At 48.2% G+C, this 20,951-nt stretch overlaps 1 protein-coding gene across 1 annotated transcript in view; it reads left to right on the top strand.

Annotated features, from left to right (window-relative positions):
• The window catches only part of mast1 (microtubule associated serine/threonine kinase 1), a 107,960-nt gene that overhangs the window by 3,367 nt on the left and 83,642 nt on the right, over nt 1-20,951 (top strand). Inside the window, exon 3 of the mRNA XM_033050788.1 lies at nt 18,723-18,754. Coding sequence (XP_032906679.1) covers nt 18,723-18,754 — 32 coding nt within the window. The remainder of the gene's footprint in view (nt 1-18,722; nt 18,755-20,951) is intronic.

Consider the following 20,951-nt stretch of genomic DNA (forward strand, 5'->3'; position numbering starts at 1 on the left):
GTATCTCAAAACTAAACTAATGAAAGGTAAAAGCGGATGGGAAGCAGTGAGACCTACATAGCTGCGTGGGGCCCCCCTCCCTATCCATCCTAATTGCAGAGTCGTGAGAGTTTGGTGTCATGGCAACATCTTCAAGGTTCTATTGCACAGTCACAGATGCTCTTTGCAAATGTCTTTGGAAATTACCCAAATTAAAATGCCTGGTGCAAAGAAACACCACCTTCTCCGAACAAGAGGTGGAACGTTGGTGGGAGACTTCATAGTCACACAGCGCGGAAATGGGGCCTTCAGGCCAACATGCCTCAGCTCCACTAGTCTCACCTGCCCACATTTGGCCCATATCCCTCCAAACCTGTTCTATCCATATACCTGACTAAATGTCGCGATATTACCTGAGTATCATGTGCACTTCTGGCTTACCTTGCTGTATGAAGGATATCATCCAACTTCATGCCATCCTTCATACAGGTATCAGGAGAGGTTAGACAACCATTAGACATGTTTAGGTTGAAGTAAAGACAATACCAAAACTCGTGGGCTTGAGTTATAAGGAGAGACTGAAAAGGTTGGCGCTTTTTCCCCACTGCAATCTATGGAACAAGCTGCCAGAAGAGGTAGTTGAGGCAAGCTGAAGAAGGGTCTCGACCCGAAACGTCGCCCATTCCTTCTCTCCAGAGATGCTGCCTGTCCCGCTGAGTTACTCCAGCATTTTGTGTCTACCTTCGATTTAAACCAGCATCCGCAGTTCTTTCTTACACATTGGCTTGGATGTGATACTGTACTGGTGAAGGTATGGGGGTTATGAAGTCTCTTCCAACTGGTCCTGCTTGACGTGAAGACTAGCAAGTGACCAGAGTGCGAGATGCCATTGTCTCTGGTAGACAAAAAGTGCTGGAGGAACTCAGCGGGTGCGGCAGCATCTATGGAGCGAAGGGCATAGGCAATGTTTCAGGCCGAAACCCTTCTTCAGACCTCTGGCTGACAAACTGACTCCAACAGTTTAAAGAGCAATAATCTGAAACGTAGAACAGTGCAGCACTAGAACAGACCCATTGGCCCACAATGTCCGTCCCAAACATGTTGACAAATTAAGTTGACCTCCTCTGCCTGCACATAATTGATATCTATCTAGTCCCTGCATATTCCTGTGTCTATCCAATACCCTTTTAAATGCCACTGTCATATTTGCCTCCACCACCACCCCTGACAGTGTGTTCCAGGCACCCACCACCCTCTGTGCAAAAAAAAAAAAAACCTGGCCCGCACATCTCTTTTAAAGTTTGCCTCTTGCACCCCAAAGCTGTGGCCCCTTGTCTTTGATATTTCCCCCCGAGGGGAAAGGTTCTGACTGTTCACCCTTTCTAGGCCTTTCGTATAATTTTAGATACTTTCAGGTCTCCCCTTAGCCCCCGACGCTCCAGAGAAAACAATCCAACTTTGTCTAACCTCTCCTTGTACCTGTGTGCAGGAAGGAACTGCAGAAGGGTTTCTGAAGAAGGGTTACGGCCCGTAACGTTGCCTACTTCCTTCGCTCCATAGATGCTGCTGCACCCGCTGAGTTTCTCCAGCATTTTTGTCTACCTTCGATTTTCCGGCATCTGCAGTTCCTTCTTAAGCAAGGAACTGCAGATGCTGGTTTAAACCGAAGATGGACACAAATTGCTGGAGTAATTCAGCGGGGCAGGCGGCATCTCTGGAGAGAAGGAATTAGTGAGTGTCTGAAGAAGGGTCTCGACCCGAAACATCACCCATTCCTTCTCTCCAGAGATGCTGCCTATCCCGCTGAGATACTCCAGTTTTTTGTGTCTCTTTCAATAGTCAATAGGTGCAGGAGTAGGCCATTCGGACCATGGAGCCAGCACCGCCATTCAATGTGATCATGGCTGATCATCCACAATCAGTACCCCATTCCTGCCTTCTCTCCATATCCCTTAACTCCACTGCCTCTTAAGAGCTCTATCTAATACTTAATACTCTCTAATACAGGCAGGTTTAAAAAATATATATATATACAAAGTGCTGGAGTATCTGTGGGTCAGGCAGCATCTCTGGGGAATATGGACGGGTGACGTTTCAGGCCAAGACCCTTCTTCAGACTGGACTGATGCAGCTTGCTCTTCCCGACCACAATCTGTCCAACTTTCTTTCCCCTCTTCTGGTAAACTTTGCATGAAGCAGGCAGCTTCAGAACCATCTAATCAGCCCTGAGATCAAACAAACTGCTGGAGGGACTCGGCGGGTCAGGCAGCAGCTGTGGAGGGGAAAGGACAGGTGAGGTTCCAGTTCATTATGGACTGCTGGCAGATGCTACCTGAGCCCGTTGAGTTTCTCCAGCAGATGGTTTGTTGCTCCAGTCTGCAGCATCTGCAGCCTCTTGTGTCTCCAATAAGCTGTGACATGCACTGCAACCATTGCCAAAGAAAGTTCAAAGCGTCTATTGGATGATCTACTTATGGGGGCAGTGGGAGGGGGAGGGGGGGATTGACCAAGGGAGGAATGTATGTGTAGAGGGAGGGGTGGGACGGTGAGTGGGGTGGATTGAAGGGGGGGGGGTTGGAGGAAGAGGAGGGGGGGGGAGGGAGAGATGGGCGGGGGGGGGGAGGGGAGATGGATGAACAGAGGGGGTGACTAAGTCATCCTCAGTCAGGCAGACAGTTCCAGGGCACAGCTTTGGATGCCCAATACAATGAAGCCCGTAAAGTGAAACCAGGGAATGCTGCCAAACAGGTGAAGGCCCTTTCCATTCGAGCCTTGTTTACATTGAGGTTGGATTATAATTTTATTCCTGATCATATCCTGATCATATCCACCGGTGGGCGGCGCGACTTTCGTCAGCAGCGGCCTCTGCAGTCCGTCTGCGTTTTTATTATTTTATGTCTATGTTTTTATGTAGTTTTTGTTATTTTTTGTTGGGGTATGTGTGTGGGGGGGTGGGGGTGGTGTGGGGGGGAGGGGGTAACTTTTAAATCTCTCCCTGCACGGGAGACCCGACCTTTTCTTTGTCGGGTCTCCGTTGTCGTTGGGGCTGCAACGAGGAGCGGCCTCCAACAGGAAGACCGGGTTGCTGTGGTGCCGACTACTCACCTCACCGTCGCGGAGCTGGCCGAGTCCAGAGCGGGTGGAGCTGTGGTGGACGCTGCTGCGGCCCGACCTCCGGAGCTTCGGAGGCTGCAACTGCGGGTTTGGCGGACGGCACCGGGAGCCCGCGGGTCCCTGGAGGGAGTCCGCTTTTCGGGGCTTCCGCAGCGGCGACTTCCCCCGCCCGAGTTGTGGGGTTGAAGAGCTCCTGGAGCGGGGCCTTACAGCACCGCCCCGCGCGGCTTGGAATGGCCGCGGGACTGCGAGCGCACGCCGGGGGCTCTAACATCTAGAACCCGGTGTGCGACCTTGCATCACCCGGCGTGGCTTAAATGGCCGCGGGACAATCGCCATCGCCCGCCGGGGGCTTTGACTTTGACTCTGACATCGGGGGGGAGAGTGCAGTGGAGAGAGAAGTTTTTTTGGCCTTCCATCACAGCAATGTGATGGATGTTTATGTAAATTATGTTGTGTCTTGGGTCTATCTGTTTGTAATGTATGGCTGCAGAAACGGCATTTCGTTTGGACCTCAAGGGGTCCAAATGACAATAAATTGAATTGTATTGTATAGAAATAGACGATGATGTAGGGAGAGATACAGAACAAATGAATGAAAGATATGCAAAAGAAGTAATGATGATGAAGGAAGCAGGCCATTGTTCGCTGTGGCCCAAGGTGAGAATGAGGACAGACAACGAGGCCAGTGTGTAGGAAGGAACTGCAGATGCTGGTTTAAACTGAAGATGGACTCAGAAAGCTGGAGTAAAGGGGCCTGTCCCACGGTCGTCATTTGCGCGTGAGGATTTCATGAATCCCAGAAACCTGGGGCGCCGCGCGCAACCGCACGTCACTGCCTACGCCACCAGGCCTCGCCACGCGTGTAATGCACGCCATGTGCGCATCACGTGCCCGTGATGTCGTTGTGAATGATGAGCAAATGACACCTAAGTGGGACAGGCCCTTAACTCAGCGGGTCAGGCAGCTTCTCTGGAGAAAAGGGATGGATGGCGTTTAGAGTCAGATGAGGCCACTGTGTTGTGTGGGCCAGAGGTGATGCCGGCCCCTCTGTGCATTGTGCGCCCGTCTGCATTGAACATTGATTTGTGAAGTACCGTGGGTGGTTCTCTGTCCTCGTCCACTTATCCCCCGCAGCCTGTGGGTCGGGCGCCTGCCTGTGCAAGCTCAGCACCGCAGCAGGCTGTCTCCACACATCTACATCAGCTGGGGACGTGGGTGCGGTGTGAATATGCACTGTATTATGGAGCTGACAATGCGCTAGAGAAAGGCTGCTGCTCTGTAGCTTTTACCGTTGGGATGAAGTCACAGTGCCGTACGGCACGCCCATGACACACTGGTCAACCAGGGGAGCACCTTCAGCAACAGACTGGTTCTACCAAGATGCAGCACAGAATGCCACAAGAGATCCTTCTTCCCTGTGGCTATCAAACAGTACAACTCCACCCCTTCTGTCGCGGAGTAGACTAACTCCCAAGGGTCTCAACCCGAAACGTCACCTATTTCCTTCACTCCATAGATGCTGCCTCACCCGCTGAGTTTCTCCAGCATTTTTGTCTACCTTCGTTTATTTGGAGGTGGTCGTGTATAATAGCCTGATTATTGTAGGGAAGAACCTGGACGTTACAGTTTTCAGGATCCTATACCTTCTTCCTGATGGCAGAAGTGAAATGAGAGTGTGGTCAGGGTGGTGTGGGCCTCTGCTGATGCTGGGTGCCTTTTTGAGGCAGCAACTCCTGTAGATCCCTTCAATGGTGGGGAGGTCAGAATCCGTGATGGACTGGGCAGTGTTCACCACTTTTCACAACCTTCAACGTTCCTGAGCAATCAGGGTGCCGAACCAGGCCGTGATTCAACCATTCAATATGCTCTCCCCTGCACACCTATAGAAGTTCAAGAGAGTGTTTGTTGATGTACCAAATCTCCTCATTCTTCTGAGGAAGCAGAGGCAATGCTGTGCTTTCTTTGTGATTGTTTGACGAGTTGATGACAATTCACTAGGGAGAAGCCCAGCAGGCTGCTACAAGTTGTATGCACCATGGGAATTCCTTTATCTTCTTGATGGAGAGGGGATTTGGCTCTCATTCCCTGAAGTGGGGCTAAAGTTTCCATCACTGGGCAGCACACTGGAGTAGTGGTAGAGTTGCTGCCTTATGCCCCTGTCCCACTTAGGAAACCTGAACGGAAACCTCTGGAGACTTTGCGCCCCACCCAAGGTTTCCGTGCGGTTCCCGGAGGTTTTTGTCAGTCTCCCTACCTGCTTCCACTACCTGCAACCAGCTGCAACCTCCGGGAACCGCACGGAAACCTTGGGTGGGGCGCAGAGTCTCCAGAGGTTTCTGTTCAGGTTTCCTAAGTGGGACAGGGGCATCACCATCCATTATTATTATTATTACTGAGTTAACACTGGAATAACTCAGCGAGTCAGACAGCATCTCTGGAGAAAAAGAATAGGTGACGTTTTGGATCACACCCAAAACGTCGCCTATTCCTTTTCTCCAGAGATGCTGCCTGGCCCGCTGAGTTACTAAATCCAGCTTTTTTTTGTGTCTAACGTACATATGGTGCATACATTCAGAAGTGATGTAAAGGGCTGGATATATCCAGTCTACAGAGATTCCCCAGTCACTGCCAAATGCCAGTTACGCAGGTTAGACGAGGTTTTAAGATGCAAGATTCTCCCTGGTCTGTCCAGTGCCTCAACATGAAAATCCCACACAGCCAGACTCGAGAGAGTTATGCCCCTGTCCCACTTAGGAAACCTGAACGGAAACCTCTGGAGACTTTGCGCCCCACCCAAGGTTTCCGTGCGGTTCCCGGAGGTTGCAGGTAGTGGAAGCAGGTAGGGAGACTGACCAAAACCTGCAGGCACCTCCGGGAACCGCACGGAAACCTTGGGTGGGGCGCAAAGTCTCCAGAGGTTTCCGTTCAGGTTTCCTAAGTGGGACAGGGGCATTAGAACCGCAGATGCTGATTTAAATCTAAGATAGACACATAAAACTGGAGTAACTCAGCCGGACAGACATCATCTCTAGAGAAAAGCAATAGGTGATGTTTCGGATGTGAAGGACGACCTGAAGTGTCGCCTATTCCTTTTCTCCAGAGATGCAATCTGACCCGCTGAGTTACTCCAGCTTTTTGTGTCTATTTAAGAGTTAAAATGCCTTGCTTGCCAGAAAACTATATAAAGATCCAGCACTTTAACTGAATATGCTTTAAGGATAGGTAGACACGCATGCAAGAATTGTGCTTGTAGGGAGTATGTTTATGGAGGTGCATGTGCCTGTGTGTATGTGAAGAGTGCATGCATGCATGCATGGGTGCATGTAGGTTGCATGTGTGCCAGTGTGCATGCAAAGAGCTCATGCACCATGCGGTGAAAAGGAATAGGTGGCGTTTGGGGTCGAGACCCTTTCTTCAGACTAGGAGCCGAGGGAGAGGAGAGATATAGACAGTGATGTACCGTACATGTTAGATGGATGTACATGGTGCCCTCGTGACGGGAGGCTAAAAGCAAGGCTGAAGCATCTGAGCAGAGCTGAAATTCTCCTGTGGCCGTTGCCGTGGAAACCGCACACTTAAGGCTGACAGTGTCACCCGACTCTTGGAAACGCTGCTCGTGGTTGGTTGGAACCACTGCATCGTTTTATGAATTGTTTATCATCCGGGGCTGAGGGACAACTTTCACGTCAAGAAAGATCTCACTTGGCTCCTCTGATAATCCACTCGTGCTAGCGGGAGTGCAAACGGATCCAGATTGGATGTACACAAAAAAGCTGGAGAAACTCAGCGGGTGCAGCAGCATCTATGGAGCGAAGGAAATAGGCAACGTTTCGGGCCGAAACCCTTCTTCAGGCAGGGTTGGATGTTGGGAGTGGCCGAGATGACTTGGCTCGGGTGAGATGGGTGCTGGAATTGCCTCTGGCACGGATGGGTGAGGGTGGACCCTCTTCCTGATGCACTAGACCACTCCAAAAGCCCATCTTCCGGCTGCAAGCCATCGACTCTACTCCCTCAGAAGGCTTAGGAAGTTTGGAACGTCCCCAACCACTCTTGCCAACTTCTACAGATGCGACAAATACAGAAGCATTTCATCGCGGTGCATCACAGTTTTGGGAACAGCCCCCCATCCAAGATGGCAAGAAATCACAGAGAATTGTGGACCATCACACAAACCAACCTCCCTTCCATTGACTCCATCTACACCTCACGCTGCCTCGGCAAGGCCAGCAGCATCATCAAGGACCAGTCGCACCCTGGCCACTCCCTCTTCTCCCCTCTCCCATCGGGCAAAAGTATAGAAGTGTGAAAATGCACACCTCCAGATTCAGGGACAGTTTCTTCCCAGCTGTTTTCAGGCAACTGAACCATCGCATTCTTGTAGCTAACCCGGCAGCATTCCGGTAAAATGCAGACACAAGGAATTAATGATGCTGGAATCTTGTATAGAACATAAAGTGTGGTCACAGTGGCGCAGCGGTAGAGTTGCTGCCTTACAGCAAATGCAGCCCCGGAGACCCAGGTTCGATCCCGACTACGGGTGCTGTCTGTACGGAGTTTGTACGTTCTCCCCGTGACCTGCGTGGGTTTTCTCCGAGACCTTCGGTTTCCTTCCACACTCCAAAGATGTACAGGTTTGTAGGTTAATTGGCTTGGTGTATGTGTAAATTGTCCCTGGTGGGTGTAGGATAGTGTTGATGTGCGGGGATCGCTGGTCGGCGTGGGCCGAAGGGCCTGTTTCCGCGCTGTAACTCTAAACTACTGGAGAACAGCCAGAGATGCTGTCTGACTGCCACCAAATCTGAGGAAGGACATTATTGCCATAGAGGGAGTGCAGAGAAGGTTCACCAGACTGATTCCTGGGATGTCAGGACTGTCTTATGAAGAAAGACTGGATAGACTTGGTTTATACTCTCTAGAATTTAGGAGATTGAGAGGGGATCTTATAGAAACTTACAAAATTCTTAAGGGGTTGGACAGGCTAGATGCAGGAAGATTGCTCCCGATGTTGGGGAAGTCCAGGACAAGGGGTCACAGCGTAAGGATGAGGGGGAAATCCTTTAAAACCGAGATGAGAAGAACTTTTTTCACACAGAGAGTGGTGAATCTCTGGAACTCTCTGCCACAGAGGGTAGTCGAGGCCACAGTTCATTGGCTATATTTAAGAGGGAGTTAGATGTGTCCCTTGTGGCTAAGGGGATCAGAGGGTATGGAGAGAAGGCAGGTACGGGATACTGAGTTGGATGATCAGCCATGATCATATTGAATGGCGGTGCAGGCTCGAAGGGCCGAATGGCCTACTCCTGCACCTAATTTCTATGTTTCTATGTTTCTTTGTGTCTGCCTTCAGTTTAAACCAGCATCTGCACAGTTCCTTCCTACACTGGAGACTCTAAGCAGGTCAGGACAGTGAAAGGTGACATTTTGTGTCTGAACCCTTCTCCTGAAACATTGCCTATCCATGTCCTCCAGAGATGCTGCCTGACCCACTGAGTTACTCCAGCACTCTTGTGTTCTAAGCAGGATTCTGGTCAAGCAAGATAGCACTGCCTGCTGTCAACGCCAAACGATATTCCCTCAACAAACATCTTTGTGAAGAATTATTTTACTACCATCTCACTCATGCTCACGGTGCACATTTCCCCTCGTACAAAAACTGGCGACACTGCAAAAATATTTCACCAGCTGCGGAGTAATTGGTGCTTCTCGAAGTCATGCAAAGCACTGCCGGAAATTTATGAGACTCTCGTTCTAATTGAAGAAGGCTTTTCAGACCAATGCTTAGAGTACAGATGGAGGTCAGCTGGAGGTCGAAGCAATCCATCATGGGGCAGATTAGAAGGATCGTCCCTAATGCATTGAGCTTGGAAATGCTGCATTAGGTGCTATCGATCAGCTCGATTGCTAAAAGACTATATTGACAGACGGCACTTCAGTCAGGGTCCTTGTTCCAGGAGGGATGGGTCTTGCAGATTGCCATGGATATGCAACGCTTCAGATTTATTCCTGCTGTCCTCTTTCAATGCTCTTGGGGGATTTTTCCGTACCATTTTTGTTCAAGGATTCATTGATTTGTTATGGCAGAGAAGAGGGTCAAAAGACAATAGACAACAGGTGCAGGAGTAGGCCATTTGGCCCTTCGAGCCAGCACCACCATTCAATGTGAACATGGCTGATCATCCCCAATCAGTACCCCGTTCCTGCCTTCTCCCCATATCCCCTGACTCCGCTATTTTTAAAAGCCCTATCTAGCTCTCTCTTGAAAGCATCCAGAGAACTGGCCTCCACCGCCCTCTGAGGCAGAGAATTGCACAGACTCGCCACTCTCTGTGAGAAAAAGTGTTTCCTCATCTCCGTTCTAAATGGCCTACCCCTTATTCTTAAACTGTGTGGCCCCTGGTTCTGGACTCACCCAACATCGGGAACACGTTTCCTGCCTCTAGTGTGTCCAAGCCCTTAACAATCTTATATGTTTCAATGAGGCCTGTCGACTCTGAGTCTTTGAGCAAAAGTCAAAGTGCTGGAGGAACTCTGCGGGTGAGGCAGCATCTGTGGGGGGAATTGATAGATTCTGAATCCATTCTGGTTTTGAGTCTAGACACACAAGGCTGGAGTAACCCAGCAGATCAGGCAGCATCTCTGGAGAAAAGGAATAGGTGATGTTTCAGGTTGAGAACTTTCTTCAGCCTGAGAGTCCGGGGAAAGGGTTACCTAATCTTTCTCTCCAGAGATGCTAACCAGACCTGCTAAGTTACTCCAGCCTTTTGTGTTTCTGTCTTCGAACCAGCATCTGCAGTTCCTTCGTACACACTAGTTTTGTGAAAAGCAGGCATGTCAGTCCAGTTGTGGTATGGAGGGGAACAAGTTAGTTTGTCTCCATGTTTGGAATCTGACCATGCCAACCGAGCATCCATTACCACTGGAGAAACGCAGTGTTAGATCTGCTGCCTCACAGCGCCAGAGACCCAGGTTCGATCCCCACTGCGGGTGCTGTCTGTACGGAGTTTGTACGTTCTCGCCGTGGCTGCGTAGGTTTCCTCCCACATCCCAAAGACGTGCGGGTTTGTAGGTTAATTGGCTTCGGTAAAATTGTATCTAAATTCTGTAATTTGTCCCTAGTCTGCAAGGTGGAACTAGTGGATCGCCGGTCAGCATGGGTTCGGTGGGCCGAAGGGCCTATTTCCATGCTGTAACTCTAAACTTAACCCATTGGAACCATTACTTGCCTATTCTAGGCATGGGAGGAAGTGTGTTGGCAAAAACCACAAGGCGGATCTAAATTTAACAGGTAGCGTGTAAGGAGATAAAAAGATATCCTTTAGAAGGAAAACTGGAGATAGAAAGTGATCTGGGTGGTAATTATTGATCAGGAAGAAGGGAATATCAATACAAGTTCAGCAGATAATAAAGTACATCTGATGGGCATTTAGCTACCTCGAGTCCGGTTATTGTAACCTAGTAAAGCTTTTGTTGGGATGTGACATTCTTGTTTAGACCATGGTAAAGGAGAAAAGAGTTGAGCAACAGAATAATTCTACAGTCTCTTTTGTCAGCGACAAAGAGACTGATCCTGTGGCATAGAGGAGCAACATTGAGACTACCAGTACCGCTTTGGTAGAGTGGATGTGGAGAGGATGTTTCCACTAGTGGGAGAGTCTAGGACCAGAGGTCAAAGCCTCAGAATAAAAGGATGTTCCTTTGGGAAGGAGATGAGGAGGAATTTCTTCAGTCAGAGGGGGGTGAATCTGTGGAATTCATTGCCACAGAAGGCTGTGGAGGCCAAGTTTATATAGATAGAGATAGATAGATTCTTGATTGGTACGTGTGTCAGGGGTTATGGGGTGAAGGCAGGAGAATGGGGTTGAGAGGGAGAGATAGATCAGCGATGATTGAATTGTGGAATAGACTTGATGGGCCAAATGGCCTAATTCTGCTCGTATCACTGATGAACTTGCATTACCACACTCTGGAAGTTATTTAGCCCCAGACATCACTTTAGTCTTCTTCCATTTACTTGATCCGGTGTCTCATGTGACCTCATCTACTGTATCCGTTGTTCAAGATGTGGACTCGTATTTTTATACATCGGCGAGACCAAACATAGACTGGCCGATCGTTTCACAGAAGACCTTGGCTCAACCCGCCTGAACCAACCTGATCTCCCGGTTGCTGGACACTTTAATTCTCCTACCTATTCCGAAACGGACCTTTCTGTCCTATGTCCCCTCCATTGTCGGAGTGAGGCTAAACGCAAATTGGAGGAACAGCATCTCATATTTCGCTTGGGCAGCTTACAGCCCAGTGGTATGAATGTTGATTTCTCTCACTTCAGGTAGCCACGGCATTCCCTCTCTCCCTCTATCCCTCCCCACCAAAAATGTTTATACCCTTGGGATGGAGATATGGGGATTGTATTGAATTTGCCCGGGTGTGGCTCAGGGAGATGAGACCTGAGAGTTGTGAATCTGTGGAATTCTCTGCCACAGAAGGCAGTGGAGGTGAATTCACTGGATGTTTTCAAGAGAGAGTTAGATAGGGCTCTTAGGGCTAACAGAATCAAGGGATATGGGGGAAAAGCAGGAACGGGGTACTGATTTTGGATGATCAGCCATGATCATATTGAATGGCGGTGCTGGCTCGAAGGGCCGAATGGCCTACTCCTGCACCTATTTTTCTGTTTCTATGTTTCTAACTGCTATTTAGAACGGAGATGAGGAAACGTTTTTTTCCACACAGAGTGTTGTGAGTCTGTGGAGTTCTCCGCCTCAGAGGGTATCAAATCAAATGTCCTGAGCCTCGAGGCTGATCCTGCTGGATATGCTGAGGTGCGTTTGTGAAGGAACACCAGAAACGGAACATATGGCAAATGGTGACATGGCTTAACAATCTGTCTCCACCCAGGATAGAAAAACAAACCTGCTTTAAATACATTTCATCCCTTTAAGTATGCATTAACACATCTTTTGCATTTAATATCTGTTGCTGCTGCATTCTAGGTGCATTTAAAAAGAAATCAGTGTTTTTATTTTCCACCCACGCTGTCTGCAAAATTAATTCCATATACTGAAGTTATCTAAATTTTTTTCCCAATACGCCCACTGGTGCTAATATCTAATATGATAAAGATCAGGAGCAATATTTGAGGCAATCTATCCCCAACACCTCTGTGTTAGGATTGTGCTGCGGGAAAAACAAGCCCTTCGGCCCGTTGAGCCGGTTCTGGCCAGCGAGCATTAATACAACGCTCAGCCCATGTTATTCTCCCTACATTCTCATCAACAATTAACCCTCGCCTTCGGAAGGTGGTGGGAAACCGGAGCACCCAGAGGAAAGTCATCTGGTCGCAGGGAGAACGTGCAAACTCCGCACGGATAGTACCGGAGGTCAGGATTGAACCCCTGTCATGGGAGCTGTGGAGAATTGTACTCGCTAGAATTTAGGAGATTGAGGGGGGATCTTATAGAAACTTACAAAATTCTTAAGGGGTTGGACAGGCTAGATGCAGGAAGATTGTTCCCGATGTTGGGGAAGTCCAGGACAAGGGGTCACAGCTTAAGGATAAGGGGGAAATCCTTTAAGACCAAGATGAGAAAAACATTTTTCACAGAGAGTGGTGAATCTCTGGAACTCTCTGCCACAGAGGGTAGTTGAGGCCACAGTTCATTGGCTATATTTAAGAGGGAGTTAGATGTGGCTCTTGTGGCTAAAGGGATCAGGGGGTATGGAGGGAAGGCAGGTACAGGATACTGAGTTGGATGATCAGCCATGATCATATTGAATGGTGGTGCAGGCTCGAATGGCCTACTCCTGCACCTATTTTCTATGTATCTATGAACGAATGGTCAAACACATGTGTGCCCATAAACAATGTTGCCTTTTGGTTGGTGGTGGTATTGATCTATTATTGTCACACCTAGTGCTGTGATGCAGAGACTTCAATGCTGTTTCAGGATGCAGAGTCATCAATTTCAGATTCAGATGCATTTGGTTGATTGTATAAAAAAGCCAGCACAATCACGATGGGTGCAATGAGATGTTTCTGAGAAGAGGCTGAAGTCCAGAGTTAGCAGTGGAATTGAAGATCTAAGTGGAGCTCAAAATAGAAGACAGAGAGAGCTTGTGAAACCACACACATTATTGGTTGTGTTTAAGAAGGAACTGCAGATGCTGGAAAATTGAAGGTACACAAAAATGCTGGAGAAACTCAGCGGGTGCAGCAGCATCTATGGAGCGAAGGAAGTAGGCAACGATTCGGGCCGAAACCCTTCTTCAGACCTTATTGGTTGATTCAGCTCGTCAGGCCAACTTGTAATGCCATTTTGTTGCCCAATAGACAATAGGTGCAGGAGTAGGCCATTCAGTCCTTCGAGCCAGCACCGCCATTCAATGTGATCATGGCTGATCATCCACAATCAGTACCCCGTTCCTGCCTTCTCCCCATATTCCCTGACCCCGCTATCTTTAAGAGCCCTATCTAGCTCTCTCTTGAAAATATCCAGAGAACCGGCCTCCACCGCCCTCTGAGGCAGAGAATTCCACAGACTCACAACTCTCTGTGTGAAAAAGTATATCCTCATCTCTGTTCTAAATAGAAATATAGAAACAGAAAAATAGGTGCAGGAGTAGGCCATTCGGCCCTTCGAGCCAGCACCGCCATGATCATAGGTGATCATCCAAAATCAGTACCCCGTTCCTGCTTTTTCCCCACATTCCTTTCGCCCTAAGAGCTAGATCTAACTTTCTTGAAAACAGCAAGTGAATTGGCCTCTACTGCCTTCTGTGGCAGAGAGTTCCACAGATTCACAACTCTCTGAGCGAAAAAGTTTTTCCTCACCTCAGTCCAAAATGGCCTACCTCTTATTCTTACACTGCGAGCCCTGGCTCTGGACTCCCCCAACATCGGGGACATTTTTCCTGCATCTAGCCTGTCCAATCCTTTAAGAATTCTATATGTTTCTATTAGCTGCATAGGTTTAGCTTTGTTATTGTTATGTGCACAAATTACAGTGAAAAGCTTTGTTTTACATGCTGTCCAAAGAGATCAGATATACTTTATGTAAATTCAATCCAGCCAAACTAACGTATAATAGATCGAGCAAAGGGGTAGATACAGAGTATAAAAACCTGGATGCAACATAATTTCCTCAAACTAAACAGCGATAAGACAGAATTCCTCCTCATAGGCTCCAAAGCCACACTCAGCAAAATCAATAACCCCACTCTCACCATCGACGGCACCACTGTCTCCCAATCTCCCCAGGCCCGTACCCTTGGCGTGATCTTTGATTCCACCCTCTCCCTTGAGCCTCACATCCGCCATGTCATTAAAACCTCCTTCTTTCATCTCCGCAACATCGCCAAACTCAGACCCTCTCTCACACCGCCCGCTGCTGAAAGACTCATCCATGCCTTCATCTCCTCCCGACTGGACTATTGCAACTCACTTCTCCTTGGCATCAGCTCCACCTACATCAACCGACTCCAACTGGTCCAGAACGCAGCCGCCCGACTCATCACCCACACCAAATCCTGGCATCACATCACTCCAGTCCTCAAAAAACTTCACTGGCTTCCCATCTCCCACCGGATCACCTACAAAATCCTGATCCTCACCTACAAAGCCCTCCACCAACTGGCCCCCCCATATCTCATTGACCTCCTCTCCCCCTACAAACCCTCATGGTCCCTCAGATCCACATCAGCCGGTCTCCTCTCCATCCACAAGTCCAACCTCCGCAGTTTTGGGGACAGAGCCTTCTCCAGGGCAGCTCCCAGGCTCTGGAACTCCCTCCCCCAACTGATCCGCAATTCCGTGTCCCTCACCATCTTCCAGTCCCGCCTCAAGACCCATCTCTTCACCTCTGCCTATCCTTAGCCCCACGTCCCCGTCCCTTTTCATCTGTGTATTAATTGCCCCATACTGTGTTTTGTATTGAATTCTGTCTTTACTTTGTGTACTAGTCATGTCTCTACTATTTATTTCATTCCCCTTACGTTTTTCCTCTACATGCTCAATTTTTGTAAGGTGACCTTGAGACTCTTGAAAGGCGCCCATAAATAAAATTTATTATTATTATTAGAGTGCAGAATATAGTTCTAAGAATTGTAGCGCATCAGTTTAACAGACAAAGCCCAATGTCCACAATGAGGTAGAGGTGAATCAGACAATACCCTAGCTCAGGGGTGGGGAACCTTTTCATGTTGAAAGGCCGCATTAAGTTAGTTGTAATCTAACAAGGCCACATCCAAGAAACTTCAATTAGATATAGAATTATTTCGTTGAATCTTCTTTTACTCTTTGGTATTTTAAATACATTAATTTTAAGATTAAAATAAAAATAATAAAAGACGAACAAAAACGTATTAATAAAAATAAAAGGATTTGTTCTACAAAGTTTGGATTCATTCAAAAGGCCGCACTTAATGACCTAGTAGGCCACATGGGGCCTTAAGGCCGCAGGTTCCCCACCCCTGGCCTAGCTTATGGAAGGACCGTTCAGAAGCCTGATCACAGAGGGGATGAAGCTGTTCCTGAGTCTGGTGGTGAGCACTTTCAAGCTTCTGTACCTTCTGCCGGACGGGAGCAGGAGAGGAAGGAATGACCGGGGTGGGACGAGTCTTTGATTATGTTGGCTGCTTTTCCGGCACAGTGTGAAGTGCAGAGAGAGTTAGTGGTGGGGAGTCTGGTCTGTGTGATGGACTGGGCTATTGGCTTTGTTCCTGGCAAGCCAACATTCTTCTGATCTTGATCTTGAGAGGCTTTGTTATCACCCCACATAGTGCGAGTGGGATGCTGGTTAGTGGCACACACCACTGAAGCTGCTCTGTGCATGGTCACACTTGAAAGGATGTCCACCTGTAGCAGGCCAGTGGGTGTTACAGGTCCTGCAAGTTTTTGAAGGATCTTTCAGCTTTTACTCCAATACAAAGTTGATTTAAAACAAATCATGTTACAATTACACAAGACATTGGCCACACTTTGGGTATTGTGTTCGGTTTTGATCACCCTGTTATGGGAAGGGTGTTGCTAAACTGGAAAGGGTGCGGAGAAGATTTACAAGGATGTCGCCAGGACTTGAGGGCTTGAGAAATAGGGAGAGGTTGAGCAGGCTAGGACTTTATTCCTTGGAGTGCAGGAAGGTGAGGGGTGATCTTATAGAGGTGTATAAAATCATGTGTGCAATAGATAGAGTGAATGCACAGTCTCTTGCCCAGAGTAAAGGAATGAAGGACCAGAGGACACAGGTTTAAGATGAGAACAGAAAGATTTAATAGGAACCTGAGGGGCAATATTTTACACAAAGGGTGATGGATATCCAACTAACAGTTTTTATCCACGAGTAGTTGCTCTACTCAACAGCCAAAAATCTGTAGCCTCCCTTTGATCTGGTATTTTGTTGTTTCACATGCTTGATCAATGGTGTTTTATCATTAATGTTTTATTATTATTAATGTTTTCTGAGTCCTTCGTAACTGTCACTGTATGTCATGTTGTTACTTGTGGGCGGAGCACCAAGGCAAATTCCTTGTATGTGAATACTTGGCCAATAAACTTACGCCCCTGTCCTACTTGGGGAAACCTGAACGGAAACCTCTGGAGACTTTGCGCCCCATCCAAGGTTTCCGTGCGGTTCCCGGAGGTTGCAGGTGGTTGCAGGTAGTGGAAGCGGGTTGGGAGACTGACAAAAACCTCCGGGAACCGCACGGAAACCTTGGGTGGGGCACAAAGTCTCCAGAGGTTTCTGTTCAGGTTTCCTAAGTGGGACGGGGCATTACTTACTTATATGGAATGAGCTGTCAGAGGAGGTAGTTGTGGCAGGGACTATCACAATGTTTAAATATACATGTGGACGTCTTCTTTGGACGACAGATGGCACAATGGGCTAAGTGTTCGGCTGTCAACCGGAAGGTAGCTGGTTCGAATCCCGCTTGGAGTGCATACTGTCGTTGTGTCCTTGGGCAAGACACTTCACCCACCTTTGCCTGTCTGTGTGAATGTAATTATGTGAAGCACTTTGGGGTCAATGCAAGTTGACTAAAACTGTGCTATATAAATAAAGAAATTTAATTTAATTTAATTTAATTTCATGGATAGGACAGGTTTAAAGGGATTTGCAGGTGGGACTAGTGTAGATGGGGCATGTTGGTTGGTGTGGGCAAGTTGAGAATGGTTGAAGGGGCTGTATGACTCTATGCCTAATCTGTTTTTTTCTCCATGAGAAGGAAATCTATTGAAGGGCATAATCCTTTCACCGGTAGCTTTGACCTACTTAGGGAATTTATTTCAAACCTGGGCGATACAGTGGTGTAACTAATGGAGCTGCTGCGTCAGTTTCAGTGACCCAGATTGAATCCTGACCTCAGGTGCTGTCTGGGTGGGGATTGTGTCTGGGTGGGGATTGTGTCTGGGTGTGTTTCACCAGAGTGCTCCAGCTTCCTCCCACATCCCATAGACGTGTGGGTTAGTACGGTTGTCTGGCCATTCCAAATTGCTCCGAGTGTGTTAGTGAGTGGTGGGTATATGAGGCAGGAAACATGTTCCCGATGTTGGGGGAGTCCAGAACCAGGGGCCACAGTTTAAGAATAAGGGGTAAGCCATTTAGAACGGAGACGAGGAAACGCTTTGTCACACGGGGAGTTGTCTGTGGAATTCTCTGCCTTAGAGGGCGGTGGAGGCAGGTTCTCCAGATGCTTCCAAGAGAGAGCTAGATAGGGCTCTGAAAATTAGCGGAGTTAGGGGATATGGGGAGAAGGCAGGAACGGGGTACTGATTGGGGTTGATCAGCCATGATCATATTGAATGGCGGCGCTGGCTCGAAGGGCCAAATGGCCTCCTCCTGCACCTATTGTCTATTATCGTAGAATCTGGGAGTATTGATGAGAATGTGGCAAGAACAGGAAGGCAGATTATTATCTGAATGGTGTCAGATTAGGAGAAGGGGAGGTGCAACGAGATCTGGGTGTGCTTGCATATCAGTCATTGAAAGTAAGCATGCATGTATTGTCTTTCCACTGATAGCATGCAACAAAAGCTTTACCTTGGCATGCATGACAATAAACAAAAAACTGAGATAAAAATGCATCTGCCCAACCCCTCCTTGTTCACAGATAAAGTATTTCCTGCTAGGGACGACTTAATCGGAAACATATAAGATTGTTAAGGGTTTGGACACGCTAGAGGCAGGAAACATGTTCCCGATGTTGGGGGAGTCCAGAACCAGGAGCCACAGTTTAAGAATATGGGGTAAGCAATTTAGAACGGAGACGAGGAAACACTTTTTCTCACAGAGTTGTGAGTCTGTGGAATTCTCTGCCTCAGAGGGCGGTGGAGGCCGGTTCTCTGAATATTTTCAAGAGAGAGCTAGATAGGGCTCAATGATAGCGGAGTCAGTGGATACGGGGAGAAGGCAGGAACGGGGTACTGATTGGGGATGATCAGCCATGATCATATTGAATGGTGGTGCTGGCTCGAAGGGCCGAATGGCCTACTCCTGCACCTATTGTCAATTAATTGGAAATCTTTGTGTTGATCAATCGAGTGGAATTCAGATTTTACAAACTTACTCAGAAATGATTGCACTGAAATCTGTGAGAACTCTCAACCTAATTGCTCTTTCCCTTACTTACAGAAGGACTTGCCTCTAACAAGAAAAGGCAGCAGGTGAGTGAAGAAATTCCGGATCTTGTACAAACACACTGCTGGAAAACACAGTGGGACGGAACATGAAGGTTAAAATTAAAGGTTAATTTGAAAGAAAAAAAACCCCCAAAACTGCTGGAAACACTCAGCAGGTCAGGCAGCATCTGTGGAGTGAGACACTGAGGTAACATTTCATGTCTGAGATATTTTGTTAAGTCTGGAGAGAGATCGGACAAAGGCTCTCGACCCAAAACGTTATTGATGCTGCCTGTCCTGCTGAGTTACTCCAGCATTTTGTGTCTACTGGGAGGGAGAAACAAGGCCTACGTGAGGCTTTGAGGCCTACGTGAGGCTTTGAGGCCTACTTGAGGATTTGAGGCCTACTTGAGGATTTGAGGCCTACTTGAGGATTTGAGGCCTACTTGAGGATTTGAGGCCTACTTGAGGATTTGAGGCCTACTTGAGGATTTGAGGCCTACTTGAGGCTTTTGAGGCCTGCTTGGGGCTTTTGAGGCCTACTTGAGGATTTGAGGCCTACTTGAGGATTTGAGGCCTACTTGAGGATTTGAGGCCTACTTGAGTATTTGAGGCCTACTTGAGGATTTGAGGCCTACTTTCAGTCTGAAGAAGGATCCAGACCCAAAGCAATTCATGACTGGTATTAAAGATAGACACAAAAAGCTGGAGTAACTCAGCGGGACAGGCAGCATCTCTGGGGAGAAGGATTGGGTGATGTTTCGGGTCGAGACTCTTCTCCAGACTTGTGGAAGAGTCTCTTGTGGAAGAGTCTATTTGGGAACCTCTGCTGGGTTATTGGTGTAGTGTAACATAGTGTGGCTTGATAACCAGTGATGAATTGGAAACAGTTCATGTATCGTGCAGCATTATAATCCATGGGGTCTAAAGAGCAGTTTGGATGATTTGCACATGGTCTTTATACAAATTGGCAGATATCTGAAAATGAGTTCCCAGCAGGAATAAAATTGATGGTTTTGGGTGTTCTCTGAATGAATACAGTAGTAGTTATCTGGAATTGAATGTAATCGTGGATGTGACTTGCATACTCATGACTGATGGTTAACTGGTGTGGGTTATTGCTCTCTGTGGCTTATGGTGGTCAACTGAAAAGTAGAATTGAATTACAGTTAAGAGCCGGCACCTGGTGTCTGTTAGTGCACACTGATTTAATTTTTCAGGGGAGTTTGTGTTCACTGCCTCTGTGCCAGCTGTCCATCTCTCTGTCTCCCTGATACCTGCCTACAAGCACACAGGCAGATTGGTGTCATAGACATAGAAACATAGAAACTAGGTGCAGGAGTAGGCCATTCGGCCCTTCGAGCCTGCACCGCCATTCGATATGATCATGGCTGATCATCCAACTCCGTATCCTGTACCTGCCTTCTCTCCATACCCCCTGATCCCGTTAGCCACAAGGGCAAGAGCGATACAGCGTGGAAACAGGCCCTTCAGCCCAACTTGCCCACACCAGCCAACATGTCCCAGCTACACTAGTCCCACCTGCCGGCGTTTGGTCCATATCCCTCCAAACCTGTCCTATCCGTGGTACACAAAAATGCTGGAGAAACTCAGCGGGTGCAGCAGCATCTATGGAGCGAAGGAGTCTGTCCTATCCATGTACCTGTCTAACAGTTTCTTCGGACTGTTCCCAATCTAAGGGGACTTCCCAAAAGGTTATTGTAACGGTGCCCTTGTTTGGTTAAGAGTTCACCCACTTCTGCACAGAACCTTTCTACAAACAATCTTTAAAAAAATATATATATATATTTCATTCATGTCTCTGTGAAGCTTTGTGTGTAGTTTTTAGTTTAGAGATACAGCACGGAATCAGCCCACAGAGTCAGCCCGCATTGATCACAATCCCCATGCACTAACAATCTCTGGTCTTCCCTCTCACTGGAACCTCTCTTTTTACTAGCTTCCCCCCCCTCACTCTCGCTGTCACCTCCCACCCTCTCTGCCCCCTTCTCCCCTCTTCTTTCCCACCCAGTCTCTCTCCCCTCCCTAACACGCCCTCCCACCCTCATCGCTGTTCCTCCCCTACCCTCCCCCCAATCTCTCCCCCCCCCCCCCCCCCCCCCATTGTACTTTCCTCCTTCCTCCTACTCTACCACCCTCCTGCGAGGGGGGGAGGGGGAGTAGGAGAGAAGGGGCGAGATGAGAGGGGGAGACTGGGAAAGAGGGAGAGAGAGAGAGAGAG

Source organism: Amblyraja radiata, chromosome 35 (assembly GCF_010909765.2).
Source record: "Amblyraja radiata isolate CabotCenter1 chromosome 35, sAmbRad1.1.pri, whole genome shotgun sequence".
Lineage (NCBI taxonomy): Eukaryota > Metazoa > Chordata > Chondrichthyes > Rajiformes > Rajidae > Amblyraja > Amblyraja radiata.